Genomic DNA, 19,552 nt, shown 5'->3' on the forward strand with positions numbered 1-19,552 from the left:
AGTTGCAGCCATTTTCAACTGCAAATTCAACATTTAATAGTCTTTCCACAAAATCCTCTTTTACCAGACCATTATTTAATAACTTGAATTCCTATTACTGGGCTACATGCCATCTGATAGTGCTGTAGCTAAGTTTATGGAAACGATTATGTCAGTATTTAATTCAATGCTATATCTCAATACAACAGAAGATTATGTTAACTCTAGTCCCTCTCAAATTGATCATCTTGTTGATATTGCTGCAGGTTCGCTGTAAATGATATTATACTCCATCGCCCCTTTAAAAAAGAAGATAATAAAACAAAAGAGGTTTGTTCCATGGTATAACTCCCAAACCCGCAAATTAAAGCAAACATCCCAAGAACTTGAATGGACATGGCGTTCCACCAAACTGGAAGAATCTCACTTAGTCTGGCAAGATAGTCTTAAAACATAAGAAGGAAGGCCCTCTGTAATGCCACAGCCACCTATTACTCATTAATAGAGGAGAATAAAAACAGCCCTAGGTTTCTTTTCAGCACTTTGGCCAGGCTGACAAAGAGTCATAACTTTATTGATCCATGTATTCCTACAGCTCTCACTAGTAACAACTTAATGAGCTTCTTTAATGATAAAATTCTAACTATTAGAGACGAAATTCATCACCTCCTGCCCTCAACAGGCACCGATTTATCCTCAGAACCAGGAACCTTAGAAACAGCTGTAAAACTTGATATATATTTAAACTGTTTTTCTCCAGTTGACCTTCCTGAACTAACTTCAATGATTTTTTTTTCATCTAAACCATCAACCTTTCTCTTAGACCCCATCCCAATTAGGCTGCTTAAGGAAGTCAGCCTTAAGCCCTTAGTTTGCACTTCTTTACTAGATATGATCAATCTGTCTTTATTAACAGGCTATGTACCACAGTCCTTTAAAGTAGCTGTAATTAAACCTCTTCCTAAAAGGCCTACTCTTGATTCAGGCGTTTTAATCAACTATAGACCTATATCTAATCTTCCCTTTCTCTCCAAGATCCTTGAGAAAGCAGTCGCCAATCAGTTGTGACTTTCTACCTAACAATAGTTTACTTGAGGATTTTCAGTCAGGATTTATAGTGCATCATACTACAGAGACAATACTGGTGAAAATTACAAATTACCTCCAAATTGCATTAGACAAAGGACTTCTCTCAGTCCTTGTTTTGTTAGATCTTAATGCATAATGCATAATGCATTTGACACCATTGACCATCACATCCTATTACAGAGACTGGAACATTTAATTGGCATTAAAGGAACCACATTAAGATGGTTTAAGTCCTATTTATCAGATCAATTTTAGTTTTTATATGTTAACATAACATAACAATGAATCCTCTATGCGCACAAAACTTAGACATGGAGTTCCACAAGGTTCTGTACTTGGACCAATACTATTCACCTTATATATGCTTCCTTTAGGTAATACTATTAGGAAACACTTTTCATTGTTATGCAGATGATACCTAATTATATTTATCAATGAAGCCAGATGAAACCAATCAGTTAACTAAACTTCAAGCATGTCTTAAGGACATGGTTGACTTGCAATTTTCTGCCACTAAACTCAGACAAAACTGACGTTATTGTGCTTGGCCCTAAACACCTTAGAAACACATTATTTAATGATATAGCTACTCTACATGGCATTACCTTGGCCTCCAGCTCCACTGTAAGGAATCTGGGAGTTATCTTTGATCAGGATATGTCTTTGACTTCCCACAGAAAGGAAATTTCAAAGAATGCCTTTTTTCACCTACATAACATTGCCAAAATCAGGCACATCCTGTCTCTTAAAGATGCAGAAAAACTAGTCCACACATTTGTTCCTTCCAGGCTGGATTATTGCAGTTCCTTATTATCAGGCTACCTCAATAAATCTAAAGACTCTCCAGCTGATCCAGAATACAGCTGCATGTGTACTGACAAGAACTAGGAAAAGAGATCATATTTCTCCATTATTAGCTTCTCTGCATTGGCTTCCTGTAAAATCCAGAGTAGAATTTAAAATCCTTCTCCTCACCTACAAAGTCCTTAATGGTCAGGCACCATCATATGTTAAAGAGCTCATATTACCCTATTACTCCCCTAGTACACTGCGCTCCCAGAATGCAGGCTTACTTGTGGTTCCTAGAGTCTCCAAAAGTAGAAGGCTCAGCCCAGGTTTCAGCTCAGAAGGCAGACACCCTTTCTATGTTTGAGAGTAGGCTTAAAACTCCTTTTTGATAAAGCTCACAGTTAGGGCTGGCTCAGGCTTGCCTTGGTGCCTTGCCCCTAGTTATGCTGCTATAGGCTTAGACTTATTATTACAGTTGTTATTGTTATTATTGTTTTTGCTGTACATCTCTGTGTCTCTCTCGCTCGCTCTCTCTCCCCTCTCCCCATCCCTCTCTCTCTCTCTCAACCCAACTGGTAAAGGCAGATGGCCGCCCACCTAGAGCCAGGGTTTGCTCAAGTTTTTTTTCCCCTTAAAGAGGAGTTTTTCCTCGCTGCCATCACCAAGTGCTTGGGGGAATGTTGGGTCTCTGTAAATTAAAGAGTATGGTCTTGACCTGACCTATATGAACAGTGTCATGACATAACTTTTGTTGTGATTTGGCACTATATAAATAAAACTGACTTGATTTGACTTGACTTTTAGAAAGTGACATATTTCATATTCAGTCAGGTATTCAGTTTCAGGATTCCTCCACTGTAGAAAGCTCATACCAGCAGTTTGACATTCAATCACAAGAATGGAAGAAGAGTGTCATTCAATTTCAGCTCATAGTTTTGTAATGGATCAGGTCAGTACTCAGCTGATTCAGCCCACGTCAGAAATACTGATAGATCATGCAGGTAGTACATAATGTTGCTTCAGCATGACACTTATAATAATGTAATATCTACAATAGGTGATATTGGATGCATTTAGATGAGAATTTTAACAGGGCTTTTCTCACTTGGTTTTCCAATCATGGGCTGACCCTAAACTGTTGGCTTTTTTTGCTATAACTCCTCTATGTTGATCTTAATCCTGTACTTTTGTATACAAATTCTGACATTCAGGAATAACCCTGTTCTCAAATGTGACTAGTGGCCACCAGACACGGTTTTTCCAGAGAATATGTCACATTATGGACATAATTTAATCTTGAAATCATCCTGGGTGACAAGTTTCTCATTGGCTTGTTTCACTGCAATTAAACTGAGGGGTACACCAATGGGCTGGTGAGGATAAATAATGTCACTGCCAATGTACAGATTCTAAAAATTGATCAGGAACATCTTGTTGTGTAATGGTAGCTTGACCTTATTTAGCCAAGATCTATACGTTTGGAGACAACACACACTCCAAGTTGCAAGTTTGAGAAGGACCATTAGCTCAGTGTAAAAAACTCTCCAGTTTCATTACCACATCTGTAGAAGGGATAAGTTTGGAGAATATTTTAGAACATTTGGAGCATTACACAGTAAGAGCCAGAGTAAAGAATGCACTATACAGACCACAATGTACTCTCAAATACTGAACATGGCAGCAAAGCTCCATCAGACAGAAGACATCTACATTTAGGAACCTATGTGGTTTCCTCTCAAAGTCCAAAGACAAAATCATATGAATTAAAGACTGAATTCCCTATATGCAGCTGTGTGTTAATGGTGTACATTATATGGCAGGTCTTTGATATACTATAGTAACAGTATGATGTATAATGTGTTGTATATGACATTAGGCCTGTCTCAAAGGGCTTTGCAAACAATTCACATAAGGGGTTATATGATTAACACTTGATTGCAAAGGTCTCATACAGTATATCTATTTTTCTTGAGTCCCAGAAATGAGACACTGGAATACAAAGTTTTGAACCTGTCTTCTGGAGGCACTCCCAAAATAGCCTCCTTCTGTTTTGGTCCTGAATCTCCCCAAAGAGGACAGACACATCCTTATGAGAGGCCTCAGTGAGTCTCAGAGTCTAGCCAAAGAGGGAGGGAGATGGTGAAACTGGAGAGCAGAGCCCATTCATAATGTCCTGTCTATACAGTGTGCCAGAAAACTGTGCTTCACCAAAATGTATTTTATCAGTGGCTTTTGATATTCGTTTCCAGGCAATTATTTAGCTCCAACACTACAGATTCCTCTGATGTGCATTGCAAACAGTGACATAGCTCTGTGAAGCATGCTCACAGAGCATGCATGCTCTCTGAGAGTGTTTTCATATATGACATGAATCATGAGAGATAATAACATATGCTTTGTTATGTGAGTGCATTAAACAAGCAGATGTTTGTTAGCTTTTGTTCTTTTGATGGTTTCCTGAATATACTCTATGTTTCTATTTAGTAGAAATATTTTAAACTAACACTGTTGAACCTGTATATACTATATTTCCCTCAAAACTGATCAATATAAGAGCAAATGAAGAATCAAATTGATAAGTAGAAACAATATTGTAGTCTAAACTGATAAAAACCTTCAGTGCCAATCCCCAGAGGCTGAGCAGCCAGCTGTGGAGCAGAGAGCCTGGAAAGCTCTCATATGCATCTGTCCCAGCATGGTATCAGCCCTAGAGGGCTCTTCATACAAGGTGGCCAACAAATACTATTTACACACTGGTGGCAATGCCTTTGATTTTAGTGAAGTGTTCCTCAACATGCCTGCTTGACGTATTAGAAGATGATTACTACACATGCAGTGGTATTTTAGTCATATGCCACTTTGATTAGAACAGCTGTTTGAAAGGTATGAGACAAGTAATGTGACTGACTGAGAGGATAATGACTCATCACCACACCCTCTAATTTATGTATCACCCAACCTTTTGGCTTATAGTGCTGCTTCACCTGTATGAATGAAAATAGCAGGAGTACTTGGATACACCTTCTCCTACTCAGCACATGAGACCTAAATACAGCTGAGAGTGTTAACAAACTGAGAATACAAAAATTACTTCAGCAAACTCCACCTCTCAGCAGCACTACAAACTTTTGGGACTTTCTGCATCACCATCAGAACTATACAAGATGGGATATAGAAGTCTCTGATAGTAGCAAGATTAATCCATTATGCGACCATCGGCAAAATTGTCCTGCCCACCTGACCTGTTTAAGTCTATTGAGTCCATTGCACTCAGCAGACAACACATGGTAGGTCCATTATTTGCCCAGACACCCCCCAGGCCACAAATGCTGGAACAACCCCACATGGCCCCAGATTTGATCTACATTGGTTAAATATGGTTATTTGAATTACAACTTTATTTTTGAGTATGCACCATATGAGAACAATATATACTGAAATAATAAAGTTGCTCTTTCTTGTAGCTCCTCAACAAGACAGTGCAGGTAGGTAATAATGCAGGACCCACCATGGTTAGGTATTAGATATAGATATATAATCTCTACCAAACTTAAGAATTACCATATAATAACTGACAATACAGTGACCTTGAGGCATTTGGAGCCCCTGGGGGTTTGGGGTCCCAGGGCAGTTGCCCACTTTGTCTGCTGGTAATCCGGCCTTGTATCTGACTTGGACGTATGATTTAAATGTTACTGTAGTGAAACTGCCCTTCCTAACGGTGATAACAGTGGCGGATTTACCACTACAGTGGCCCCTTAATTTGAGTAAGAAGTCAACAAAAGTAGGCTTCTGATTTTTAGCCATTTGTATTAGCTGTAGATAGCTAGCTAATGGCAACTCGTATGTCAGCTGAAAAGCATGTCTGTCTTGTATGAAAAGAAGAAATCTGAAAAAGGGGTAATAAATATGCATTTGATGGCTAACTCAGTAAAAGGCTGCCGCTTAAGTTTACAGGTCTCAGACAAAAATCCAGCATTCTCACCAGTTTATGATTGAGCTAGAAGACATGGAAAGAAAGGAGTGATGTTATTCTTGAGGGTAACTAGTTAGTTCTAGTATAAGTAGTATGATATTATAAGGAAAAAAATTATCTCAGACTGTTATTCAATTCTAACATACCACCTTTCAGATGTTTGATAGAAATACATAAGTAAGTAAGTTACTTGGACAAAGAGCACAGGTTAGATTTCTGCTTTACTGCTGGCATTTTCATACAGAAAAAACTTTACAGAGCAGGACAACGATGCAAACATGACCCCAAATCAGTGTTGTTCTAACCTAACCCTACAATATATTGTAGTTAATTAACAAATTACGATACAGTAATTAACGTATTAGCCAGGCATGCTGACTTTAGCGTCTTTTTTGTGTGTGTTTTATGGATTTTTTTGTTTGTTTGTTTTGTAGATTGTTTAATAGATTCTTTACAATTTGCACTTGTATTTTCAGTTTTGGAAAGGTGATAAAAAAGACCAACCACCAAACTCTTAAAATACAAAGAGTATTGCTTTTATTGCAGCCTCATGTACACTGCATCAGCATGTGAAGAAAGCTATAGCTTGAGAGGCTTGCTGTGCCTAGTGACGATTGCTAAGCTATGATTGGACAATCCCTGTTTTGGGGAGGGTTTTAGTTAACGGTCAGTTTCCTTCATAATATAAGATGTGGTCATGCAGACAACAGAACACCTGCTGTTTTCTTCATCACATGAGTTTCTGGATGATTTTCCTGAATTACTGAGCAAAACTTCTGCAGACTTTGACTTGGTCATACTATCTCTGTTGTTCAGCTGGGATGTGGATAATCCATTGAAGTGGAAGCAAGTTTGTAGGCATGACTATCAAGTGCATACTCCAGACATATTCAGTACTATAGGGGAATACTGTCTATGGTAGGGGGTGTTGTGTTTGTTAGTATATTTTCTTTATTATGCTTCTCTTTATTTATGCACATCTAAAGCTTTTAAAAATGAGAACATTCACTGAAACCACAGGGAATGCACATGCACATTTTTTATACTTTTAATAGCCTACATTATGCTAAATCACCCATCCTCCATCTGTCCTACACTCCTCTCCACTTCAAAACATGAGGAATTTATAGCCAGCTTCAATACAAAACATTAGCAGTGTTCTTTGTGCTTCCACACACAAACACTGTTTAAAACCCCTGGAAAGGCAAATCCATGATTGGCTATTAATTATGTAATTTGGGATCTAATGTGCATATAGTATTAGAATACTATATGCACATTAGATTGTTAAAACACTTTAATAGTGGTATAGTGCACTTTACTGCCACTGTCTCCATAAGACTTTTAGATGCAACAAGACAGCTTAAGTCTCCTTAGACCCCCCTCTTTCATCCCTCTTTGAGAGTGTGTTTAGATTCTTAGCAGAGCTGGTTTTAAAACTTTTAACATCTTCTGCTCAGGTATTTCAGGTATTTTCCTAAAGTAAAATTGCTATAATTAAACCGCTGGTGGAAAAAGAAAAAAACACCCTAGATGCATCTGTTATCAGCAACTCCAGGCCTTGTCGCTAATCTGTCTTTCCCAAGTAAGATCCCTGAAAACCTGTGTGCAGCCAATTGAATAAGTACCTACTCTCAAACCATCTGTCTGACATTTTCCTGTCTGGTTTTCCTGTCTCGTGTTAGGGTCATACATGATCTCCCTATGAATACAGATTCTGACAAGCTCCTTATCCATGCACTCTTCATTCCCAGTATTGCGTTTGATATTGCTGATTATGAAATACAGGATCACTCGGTAGCTTAAAAATGTGGGTTGGACTGCCTCGGGACTACAGTAGCTATAGGCAGATAGCATGGAACTCTCTTTCTCTCCCCTTTTAAGTTAGACCCTATAGAATCACTGCTACGGCACACGAAAGACTTAGATTAGCCCAAATATCTTACAACTTAATGAAATGGGAAAAAAACAAAAGGAGATTCCTTTAAGTAAACTTGATTATCCCTATTATATAAGTGTGTGCCCTAGTACTTCATGCTCTGCTGCCATATCCTGTGTAAACCTCTTTACATGTACTTTCAATCAAATGCACTGTATAGGGTGCGCTTTTTATAAGCACATTGTGACGCTCTCAGGTGGACAGATTTACAGATTTGAAAACAGCTTAAAAAGGGAAAAAAGCAAAGGTAGGCAATGTGGCTGGGGGTCTGTGGTAATGTTCATGTCTTTGGTTTAGGTTCTCTTCTGGGAGAAAGGATCTCAGCAGAGTGAAGCAGAGAGAGTGAGGGTTATCAACACCACAGCTCTGCTCTCTGGCTTGAAGGGCAGCACAGTCTATCTGATCTCAGTCAGAGCCCAAAACAGCGCTGGACTTGGACCGTGCAGCCCTGCTTTTAACATCACCACCAAGAAACCTCGTGAGTTGAACCACAGGACACAAAAATGTGCTTTATTCCATTTTTTGGCTTGTGAACATACTGTATGCAACCAGTAACACTTATTGGTTGCTGTAGTCATTTCACCTGTCTAAACTGGCTGTGAAGCCAGCGCTATAGCTACCACTGAGGTCACTTCCTCTGTAATACTGTATTTCTGGGTCTTTAGGGGGTTAACAACATAAAGAGGAGTTTACATACAATTACACACATATAATGGATGTTTTATGGCTGATTCTGATATTAATTCTAAGTGTGAAATTCTCATGTTTTAGACTAAAAATCTTAAAATCTGACAGGTTAAAAAACTTAATTTCAGATACAATTTACATAGAATATATTAAAAAATAGTTTTAAAGTTTTAAAAGTTGTGTTTTTTAATACTCAGTAATTTCTTTTTTACATGGTGGGTTCTGCTGCAGCAATTTGGACTCATGAGTACGTCCGGGTGGTCACTTGAAGGTTTGCTGCTGACAATAAACCTACACTTAACAATCAGAAAGATACCACATTCTGCTTGTAGTGGTCTGTAGGTTTATGAAGGGATTCAGCTAGTGTGAGGAGATAGAATGAATGGAACAGCCAATGGCTTCTGCAATGTAACATATAGATTATGAGTATTGTTTTAAGTTAGACTTTAAAGGGGACTTATTATGCTTTTCCTTATTTTCTGTCATATATATAATATTACAATGTTGGATGCTCAGATTAAACGTGGCCAAAGTTTCAAATAATGAGGTAAACGTATGTAGACGTTATCCCTGTCTCCGGCGTTAGACTGCTCTGAACGCTTGGTTTCCAACAGTTTTTTCTACTTTCAGCCTGAGCCGATGGCGGTTTGTGACGGATTTCTTTATATGGTCATCTGTTCCATGCACACAAGTTCACTGCTCCGCTCTGCTAACATTATAGAACTTTTTCATTGTTTTGGGGGTAGTCACACTGAGCCATGACTCGAGTCCAGCTGGCATGCTGTGAGTGTTTTTCCATGACACAGCAGGGCAAAGTGAAATAAGTAGTTTACCTGTTGGAGGTGTGCTGGCCGTCTGCAGCTCTTCATCAAACATCATCATCACTGTGGCTTTTTCTGCTTGTGCCATCCTCCCTGCATTATTTCTAACTGATCCACTGAACAAATAGCTTCAAATATCTCTGTTGTTGTGTTGACTGTTTTTTAGCACTGCTAACGAAGCTCTGCTGCTTCGGTGAGGAACACATTTCATTTCCTGTAAATTCTTCACAATAAATGTCTACTGTTATTTAGTCATTTAGAAATGTTTAATTTGAAGCAGTAAAGCAGGAAATGTTGGGTTTTCATCAGCAGTAACTTAACACAACCCTCAGCAGGCTTCCGGAAAGCTGACCAATCAGAGCAGAGTGGGCTCATCTGGAGGAGGGGCATAAAGAGGCAGGAGCTAAGACTGCCTGTTAAGAGACAGACGCTGGACTGAGGGGCTGCATAAAGGGCCAGTATAAGATAAATAAGGAGTTTTTGAACTGTAAATCATGCAAAGCTACTCTAGTGGAGTCCCAGAATAAGAATGGAGCTGGAAATGAGCAAAACAGGTCCCCTTAAAAAAATAGAAACCTATCCTTTACATCTGTTTTGCTGTCTTGGCTTGTTCTGCTGCTGTGTGAAAATTCAGGTTTTACTGATGTTATGTGCTAAATATGACTAATGTTTCTATTGTTATTTATATTTTTATTAAAAATGACAAATAATATTTGAACTGCTTTCAGCCAACTACAGACTGTAAAAAATGATGGACATAGCCACCGTGACGTCACCCATTAGTTTGTGGAGTCCCGTTTTGAAGCCTCAAGTTTGCATTTTGACCATCACCATCTTGGATTTCTGGAGCCAGAAGTGACCATATTTGGAGGGTTGAGCTGACCCTAAAGCTAGCTGCTCGCTGGTTAGCACGAAAATGATAATGCCAATTTTTGCTAGTAAAAAAAAGGCTCAAAACCATTAAAACAAAATGTACTCACTGGAAAAAGAGCCGACTCCTTTGAGGGTCTTTTTGTTCAACCAAACATTGAACAAGACTTTTTTAGACAACAACAATGTTACAGTTAACTTTCATGAACTGAAAAAACACTGATATAGCGACAACTAAGGCAACGCCTATACTCTGAATCTGGGGTAATGCCAAGGTTACATTACATAACCCACATTGTCACTGTGGTAGCAACTTGCCTGTGACAGCACCCACCTGTCACTCAAAGTAGCCACACCCTTAATTATGCATAACTTTAAGCCTTAATAAAATTTAAACAGGTGAGTCATGTAAAAATTCATCACCTTTGCAGTCAACTGTTTTTTGTTTGTGTTTTTGTTTTTTGTTTCATTTTAACATGAAGGGTCTATGGGGATTGATTTGCTTTTGGAGCCAGCCTCAAGTGGCCATTCGAGGAACTGTAGTTTTTGGCACTTCCACGTTGGCTTCCTTTTTCTGCTCCATTCCCAACTGAGAGGTTAGCTACTTCCACTGACATTTTAACTGGTGTCACTGCTCACATACCAACTGACACTTGATCTACCTTAGCACTTCAACTTTTTGTCGCTTTTATTGTTCACTATTAAACTCACATTCCAATTGCTTTCATGTCTCTTTAAATATGTTCAGTGCTTACCTGTCAAATGGCATTTCAACAAAGCAACTAACAGTTCAGCTCCTTTCACCTCTTACTGGTCTCGGATGACAGTTCACATGCTTTCAGCCACTTTCAGTGCTTACAAACAAACTGAGCTACAGGGCTTAAAGTGAAATTTCACTTGTTGTCATTGATTACACTTAAACTGATTTCAAATGATTTGTGCTGCTTCAGGGTGACCTTTTCATTTCATCCTTATTAACCATGTTTTCACACACATAAATGAAAGGGTAATCAAAGACTGTGTATTTTCTGTTTTTCCTGACCTCCGTTTTTCTCTGTTGACTTCTGTGCCCTTGAAGGTTGAAGAGTATATAGTATGAAATGCATTCTGCTGCAACACCAGATGATTAAATTAAGGATGACTGCAGAGATAGTTTAGAGAGTACTATTGATGACATTCGTTTTGTGCATTCATTTGTGAAACTTTGTGTCTATATAATTACATATCTTGCAGCACCAAGTCAGCCCCCAGGGAATATTGAGTGGAACTTGACCAACTCTAAGATCTCTCTAAATTGGGAACATGTCAAGGCGATGGAAAATGAGTCTGAGGTGACAGGATACAAGGTGAGTTTGTTTGAGTAATAGCAGAAACTCCAGAACTGGGGAAACAAATAGAGCCACAGCAGCTGTCATCCCAATAAATGTCTTTCTCATTGCAGTGGAAAGATAGACCTCAGCACTCCAGTGCTACATTATGGATTGTCCCTGTCTGCCCTTTCAAAATTAAAAGATCTGTTACAGGTGATAAAATGAAAGGTGTCATGCCACAGAGGGAATTCAGCATCATATTTGATCCACTTTGCATACTTGTGTAGAAAACCCACTGTTTTTTATAATGCTTTCCACAAATATACATATATATATATATATATATATATATATATATATATATATATATATATATATATATATATATATATATATATATTATACTCTTTAGGGATATGCACCCTGCTCATTTTAATGATAAGCCTTTTGTGGAACTCTGTTGTAAGGGAGCGCGCAGTGCATGTGGACAGGAAAGGTTTCATAATTTGACAAAGGCAATAATGTGAATGAAAAGTGAAAATTTCTTACAGATTGTTCACATTTTTAAAACGGAATTCTCTCAATTCTCTCCATGCCACATGTAAAAATGATCACTGAGGTCCTGTTTTGAAGTGATGTTCCTCCATATTGAGTCACTGGGAACAAACCACCACCTCATAAGGCACTTACATTTTGAGTTCATTACTTCCTTTAGAGAGAGACTGTAAATGCATAACTAGAACTTGGCTGCATACACTTCTTCCACTTTTGCGTTCCTGATTTGTTTTTCACACACTAATCCAATATCTTGAATGAAGTCATTCATCTGTCTGCTGAGAGGTCACAAAGGTTTAATTTCTGACTGTTGCGGCTGAAGTAAAATATGTAAACTCAGGATCCACACTCCATACCAGGTTGTGTATCGTCAGAACTGGCATGGCAGGACTACTGTACTGGAAACCAATAAGACCAATGTGGAGCTGCAAATCCCCTCTGGAGAGGACTACCTCATTGAGATCAAAGCTCTGACCGAGGGGGGTGATGGCACCAGCAGTGGCCCCATCCGCATACCAAAGATGTCCAGTAAGTTTCCAATAGTCTGCAGCATGAAAATGAGTAGAGTTGGAATTAAGCAGAGGAGCAGTGGGATGGGAGCACTGTGTGTAACTAATCCCTTGTGTGACTGATACTGTTTATCAGCTTCACTGAGCTTGAACAAAGGCTTCAGAATACACATAAAAATTGAAATAACACTGCAGCATATGGCCAAGAAGAAGAAACAAAATGTAGACAGTTACCTCCACCAAGAAGGTGATGTTTTCAGTCCTGTTTGTTTGTCTGTTAACAAGATATCTCAAAAATTACCACAAAAAACAGAGTTCAGTGACATTTGGTAGAAAGATTTACAATAGTCCAAGGAAAAAGCTATTAGATTTTGATGTGGATAGTGCAACCATGTGGCCACTTATGAAGCACTTTACATTTTTGTTAATTACTTCTGAACTGTGAAGTGTTTAAGAAAAATATTACTTCTTATTATTTATTATTTTATTTATTATTATTTAAGTTCCCTGGTCGCCAAATAGGTCACGTTCTTTTCCATTTACATGGATGAATGTGAATTTTTTGCAAAAATGAAGCAATGCCGATGAGCTAGTTCAGGCAGCCCAACTTGAGCTACCATTCCACTCACATGCCATACTCCCCTCACTGTAACATATATCCAACGCACTCTTATGATCATGGCGGTGTATTTAAAGGTGTAGTGTGTAGTATGTTTTAATTAGTGTGTAATCACCTAAAAATAAGAATCCTTGTGTTTTTGTTACCTTAGAATGAGCCTTTTAAATGTACATAGGGAGCAGGTCCTTTTCCATGGAGCCAGTCATGTTGCACTGCCATGTTCTACAGTAGCCCAGAACGGACAAACTAAACGCTGGCTCTAGAGAGGGCCTTTCTCATTTTTCACGGGTTTTGTGGCCACCGTAGGTTCTCCTACACGCTTGGGAGGGGAGGGGAATTCAGTTGGTTGCAATCTGCAACCTCACCCCTAGATGCCACTAAATCCTACATACTGGTCCTTTAAGCTGTCACTGCTCTGCTCACACTTTGCTGCATGCCTGCTGCCATCCTGCTCATATGCTTGCTTGCTGCTATGGCACTGCCGCTGCTGCTGTTCATATAGCATTTCAAAAGCAAACTGGCTGCATATCAGCCTGATTGTGTCACTTTGGGGGTTTGAGGAAGGAACCATGTTTGCATTGTGAGACTGAGACTCTGATCAGCGGTAAACTATATATATTTCAGCGGCGGAGGGTGGAGCTTCGTGCTGCAGTGGATCGGGATCACCTTTAAAGTGTTCACTCCTCGCCAGATGGCAAGGATCACTGCAGTCACCAAGCCAAGTTTACTTCTTGTGCTTACATGCATGTACATCCAAACATAGCCTGGATGTTAAAGCTCTGTTCAGTCAGTGCTCGCTGCCATTTGCTGCTGTGGGGACCAGCAGGGCTCTTCAGTGCGAGAGTTTCGCTGTTAGTGGAAAACTTGAGTGTGTTTATATTAAGTATTTGTGTGTTCTGGTACTTGGATTTAACACCCGGATATTGTAGGTTGCGTTGCTGTCTGTTATCAGACCTTTAATTTTCTTCCCTCTTTATTATCAGCCAAGATCAATGTCAACATTCAAGCAGCAGCTTCTTTAGCTGGCACTGACCGCGCTTTCGTCTGTAAAATGCGGAAAAGTCACCTGGCAGATTACATCAACTGTTGCTAATTAACGTTGATTCCGTGAGTGAGATGCCAAGTGAAACTAGTCTGTTGTCTGGGTAAAGTGGGCTGTGTGAGCCACAGCCTGTGTTCAGCTAAAGATCATTTATGAGTGAAGATGTTTCCTCTGTCCGTTTTGTTATTTGTTTGCTGTCGCCATTGGACTGCATGCTCTTGTAGTTTCAACAACTCCAGCAGAGTGAGGACTCTTCTTTAGTGATACAATCTAGTCGATAACTTCACATCGATTTCAAATTGAAAGCCCCAATTTAGGGATGAGAAATTTATCCCCATAATGGTTTTATATCAGGACTTCCAGTTTTCTGGTGCATGAGGCTCATGTCAAGTGGCATGTGCCAAGTATAGGCTACAGCCATTGATGCTATGTATATTTTACGATGTATATTCAGTATCTAAAATAAATTAAATAAATACAAACAAATTTAATGAATTAATCAGATAATATTTAAAAAATGAATTAAGCGCTGTCTTTTCCAATTTGGAAAAAATACTATTGAACCTCATTCAAGCCTCAAATGACTTTGTAGGCTCAAAGCTGTTTGTCATCAGTAATCTACAGCTGAAAGGCAAAGTATTCATGAAGTGCAATGCCTCCCTGTCCTTTGTTAAGTCCAAATGTGGAATGTTCATTGAAAATTTTCTTAGTGAATGAGTTGGCTCCTGCATCTCATTTAAACTGTATCATAATGGTTAACAAATAAATACATTAAATACATACATATTAATTATTAATTATTAATAATAGTAATAATGATCATCTTCATCATCATCATCGTCGTCATCATCATCATCATCATTAGCATTTTGCCCCTTAAGTAAGCATGAGCCTCAGAAGCTATCCCATAGCTGCTGTCCCTCAGTCATAGTCCTGTTGATCTGTTTGTGGCCATATCTTACTGACATTTAGTTTCTGCTCTTATGCATCTCCTGGCTACATGCTATCGGTTGCAATTTAAGTTCTGCTGCTACTGGGCTTATCTCCTGCTTCATCTGGCACATCCTTTATGTTGCTTTCAGTTTTATTCATTTCAGTTATGTAGAGTATTGGTTTTGCAGCGTAATTCTGGGGGGTAATCTGTACATCAGTCAGATCTAAAGCCACACTCTTTGCTAAACTGCAGATGATCAACAAAACATGCATGTATTGTCGATCATATATCTTGCTTCAATTATGACTGAAGCATGTCTACATGTCTGAGCCTTGAATTTGGGATTTTATTATTTAAAGCATAGCTCAGTGTCTCAGCCATTTGCTGCATATCAGGTGGATTGCTGGGTTTAGATTCTTCCATCTTATGTCATTAGATTGCATATTTCCTTCATGGTCTGAGGTGCTAAGCAAGGGGATGACCACATGGCGGCTGGTGCCAGGTCTACACATAGCTGTTTCCACTAGATAGCATGTTTCCCTCGTGGCCAAGGAGCTCATGGGGAATGACCACACGACGGATGGTGTCTAGACAAGGTCAGAGCCTAGACGCCAAATAATAATCCTGTACATATTCTACATTTAAATAACAATCTACTCCACCTGAGTTGGCTGACTGAAATGAAGCAATGCCTGCAAGCTAGTTCAGTCAGCCCAACTCAAGCTGCCACCCTACTCACATGCCATAGTCCCCTCACCGTAACATACAGTATATCCAATGCACCCTTATAATCATGGCAGCATATTTAAGCCGTCAGTGCTCTGCTCACACTTTGCTGCATACCTGCTGCCACACTCCTCACATGCTTACTTGTTGTGCTACCGCTGCTGCTGCTGCTGTTCTTTTAGCTTTTCAAAAGCCCCACCTCCACCCCAGCATCCACCTGTAGTATTGTCACTCCCCACTCCCTGCTGAGCAACGAGGTCAGAACCTAGATGCCAAACACTAATGCTGTACATATTCCACATTTAAATAATAATCCTCTCCACGTGAGTTGGCTGACTGGACTATTTTTCACCACCACTCACCATATATTTGGTAAATAATATATTTGGATGACCCTGGACAAAGCTATTGATTTGGTTGGACCTGGTTTGGTATGAACTATTTGACTTTGGTTGGTTTAACTCTTGAAAAAATGGTGATATAGAAAATTTAGCAGACGTATATATATCAAATTGTTATATATGATATGTGTATATCAACATGTATATATAACAACTATCAGCATCTCTAAAATCAGTAAAATTTGATGGCATTTAACATGTAGGTGGCATTACAGCAACATAACAAATTAAAACGGCAATTAGTCTGATTCATTTAAAATGTGTACACGCCAAGCTTGTAAAGAGCCCAAAAATTCTCCGAATTTTGAGAAGATATTTTCCTGAAATCAGCATGACTACCGCAATATGTTCTTTTAAGCACATTTAGATGTGTAATGCAACCCAGACAGAGGTATGAGAGATCTGGATGCTCTTATAAAAGTTTTTTATGCCTAATATTAACTTCTTTTCTTCACAGGTCTAAACTCTAAAGGAAGCGTGTGTCCAGTTCCAATGAAGATGTGCTGTTTCATGATGATTTTTTTTATTTTCTATTTTCAGTTTGTAGCTTATGATGCCTTTATTTTTAGCTCTGGACATTAGAATGAACTTAGTTTATGGGTCTATTATATATGGCAAATTTGCGGAATAAGCAGCTAACTAGAACAATGTTTCTCAATCACTGGTTTGTAACCCAAAAACGGGTGATAGGACTGTTCTGACAGGTTGTCAAATGTCCACAAATCTGTGTTTGGACTGTTACTCACAGCACAGTTACAAAACATTTTCATCTGCCTATTTTCAGGACCATTGCAATCCTTCAGGATGCATGTATTTGATAAACATGGAAAGATGAATATCTTATCTTTCTTTGTGAAATGAACCTGAGCACATTCCCATGTCAAAGTTTCCCCATTCCAGTGTCTGTTTCCACCTATTTTGCCTCAACTTCCAAGTTATTTCTTGGCTTGCTGTGACCTCTTTGAATGTTACAGACCAAAAGGTACAAGTTTCACCGACTTTCAGATCCCTAACATGCTATATCAGAAGCTATATGGCTACAGGTTAGGCAACTTGGGAAAAACGTGTTCAGTCAATCTCTATTTACTGAGTTTTCCTCATTTGAATTTAAAGAAAAATTACGGAATATTTTAAACTGGCAGATTTCCGTTATACAGTTTTGGGGAAACAAAGCCTCCTACAGTTTTCCAAATAAACTGGATTTTTACATTAATTATTTCAAATTCTTGTCTCTGAGTCCAGTTGAGGGTAATCACAGAAGGTAGCCGCCTGGAATGGCTATTATGGATAACTGCATACTATGCAGTTATCCATAACAGGTGGATGGCGGATGTGGTGGATGGTGGATGTAGATACCTATGCAGTGCATAGGTATCTACATCCTGGTCAATATGCTGGCTGGCCTAACTACCCTGCTGTTACATGTATAACTTGATGTGACCACCAGTCACAAGAGGTCTCGCCAAAACCATCAAAACAGACAATCTTCAAGATAAACAGTTTAATACCAGTCTGTAATCATCCATCATCCACTGAAACCAAAACCTAATGTTTTCTGTGTTGATTTTATGCAGGGAAACACTGGCTAATTTTGCTATGCTTCTTAAGCACTTGTCAAGAAACACTTGGGTATGCTGCTTTATATGGAAACAAATGCAAACCCAGTTGAGAAGAATTCTTCAAAAGCTGCTTTGCCTTATCAAGTTTATATTGTTCACTTCTGTTGTCAACCAGTCTTTAAAACATACAGATTGTAATTACTTTTGCATAAGGGCAAGCTTATCAAACATAGAATGTAAAATGTTGTTTAGATATCTTGTTTATTTTATTTGTGAAGGTATGTTTTATGTGATTATGTGTGAAAAAAATTACTTCTTTGTAATGAAGAGACTGGCAAAACGATGGTGTACAAATTAAAGGACTAAAGGACAAACTAAAATCACCTACCATACAAACTTATGTTACCACCGAAATTGAAGATAAGTGAGTAGAAAAGCCTTCCTCTGTAAGAATTGTTTTGTGTATTTAACACGCCTTTCATATATAAAAGGAAAACACTAGTATGCACCATACAGAATGCTAAAAAAAATGTATGAGATCATCAAAGAAGCAAAATTTGTCTTTGGACAATATCCTTCCAGCAATTTCAGGCCATATAACAATTGAATTATCCCTTCAAAAATGACAGAAATTCATATTTTGGAGATATGTAGTCAGAAATAGACATATTTCACTGATGCAACATAATTTGGTTGGTTTTCAGTTATGTGTCACCTTGATACAATGCTACAAAGGTATAAGAGAAAGTTCACAAAAGTTAGGGATGTTCAGTGACAAAATGTAAAGACATGCTAATGTAATATTATAAACTTCAGATTTGTTTGCTATGCACATCTTTTATTTTAAATCGTTTGATGCCTTTTTGTTATTTTGTAGTTTCAACACATCTGTGACTTTTTTAGGACAACACACATTTGTCCTAAAGAGGAGACACAAGTGTTTAAGAGTGTAGAACTCTGTTTCACTCATGCTTATTTGTGTGCTTTATTTTTTATTTTAAATTAAATTAAGTGCTATTCATTTATTATATATAATCATTATTTGATTCTTATATGTATTCAGTGTTTCACTGTTTGAAATATGTCAATCCAAACCTCAGTGCTTTCTCATATAGAAGGGTTTGTTTTGTGCTGTTCCATGACCTAAAACCTTAAATCCCTTTACATGTTCCTATTTAATGGTTGTACTTTCTGTTGAAATATTTGATTATGATGTCTCAAATTTGTCTTTAAGAAATGTATCCTGTTTCATTTATGATTAACAAGCTTTCTTTAACTGAATCTGCTATTTATTACTTTAGTAATGTAATACCATTGTATTAATATAAGATATCTCTGTGAGATGACAAGAGAATTCAATAAAAACTTCACATTGAAACCCTTTAATCAGTTGATGTTTCTTGGCTTGTTTGATTCATTCATTCATACATCTGGGGCACAACAGATTTTTTATTCTTTGCAACATTGGTCTCAGGTGATTTCTGCTGTACTACACAGTGTGCAGTGCAAGACTACAGAAAAATATGGTTTGTATGCTAAGTGCTCCTTATCCTTTGGGGCTACAGAATAATTGAAGTTATTTCAGTAAAAATTAGAGAAATGTTAGTCTCCATAAGTTGCTTATAAAATAAAGTTTCATCCAGACAAGATGGCTGCATTCCCAAAAATGTTGACAAAGAAGAGGAAGGCAGCATTACTTTATGCATTTCTACTCCAAATTGAAAGCAAGATGAAACAAGACCTAGTC

At 38.3% G+C, this 19,552-nt stretch overlaps 1 protein-coding gene across 3 annotated transcripts in view; it reads left to right on the forward strand.

Annotated features, from left to right (window-relative positions):
* LOC122981456 (contactin-4) overlaps positions 1 to 19,177 on the forward strand; it is a 53,258-nt gene extending 34,081 nt beyond the window's left edge. For 2 of the 3 annotated variants that reach the window (XM_044350204.1, XM_044350202.1), the window contains 4 exons: positions 8,070 to 8,250; positions 11,384 to 11,496; positions 12,375 to 12,543; positions 16,704 to 19,177. In XM_044350204.1, coding sequence (XP_044206139.1) covers positions 8,070 to 8,250; positions 11,384 to 11,496; positions 12,375 to 12,543; positions 16,704 to 16,828 — 588 coding nt within the window. In that variant the 3' untranslated portion in view covers positions 16,829 to 19,177. Of the gene's footprint in view, positions 1 to 8,069; positions 8,251 to 11,383; positions 11,497 to 11,591; positions 11,771 to 12,374; positions 12,544 to 16,703 lie in introns of those variants that run through there. The other variant, XM_044350205.1, reaches the window with a different exon arrangement.
* The last annotated feature ends 375 nt before the right edge of the window (positions 19,178 to 19,552 follow it).

This window comes from Thunnus albacares, chromosome 4 (genome assembly GCF_914725855.1).
Source record: "Thunnus albacares chromosome 4, fThuAlb1.1, whole genome shotgun sequence".
Taxonomy (NCBI): Eukaryota; Metazoa; Chordata; class Actinopteri; order Scombriformes; family Scombridae; genus Thunnus; species Thunnus albacares.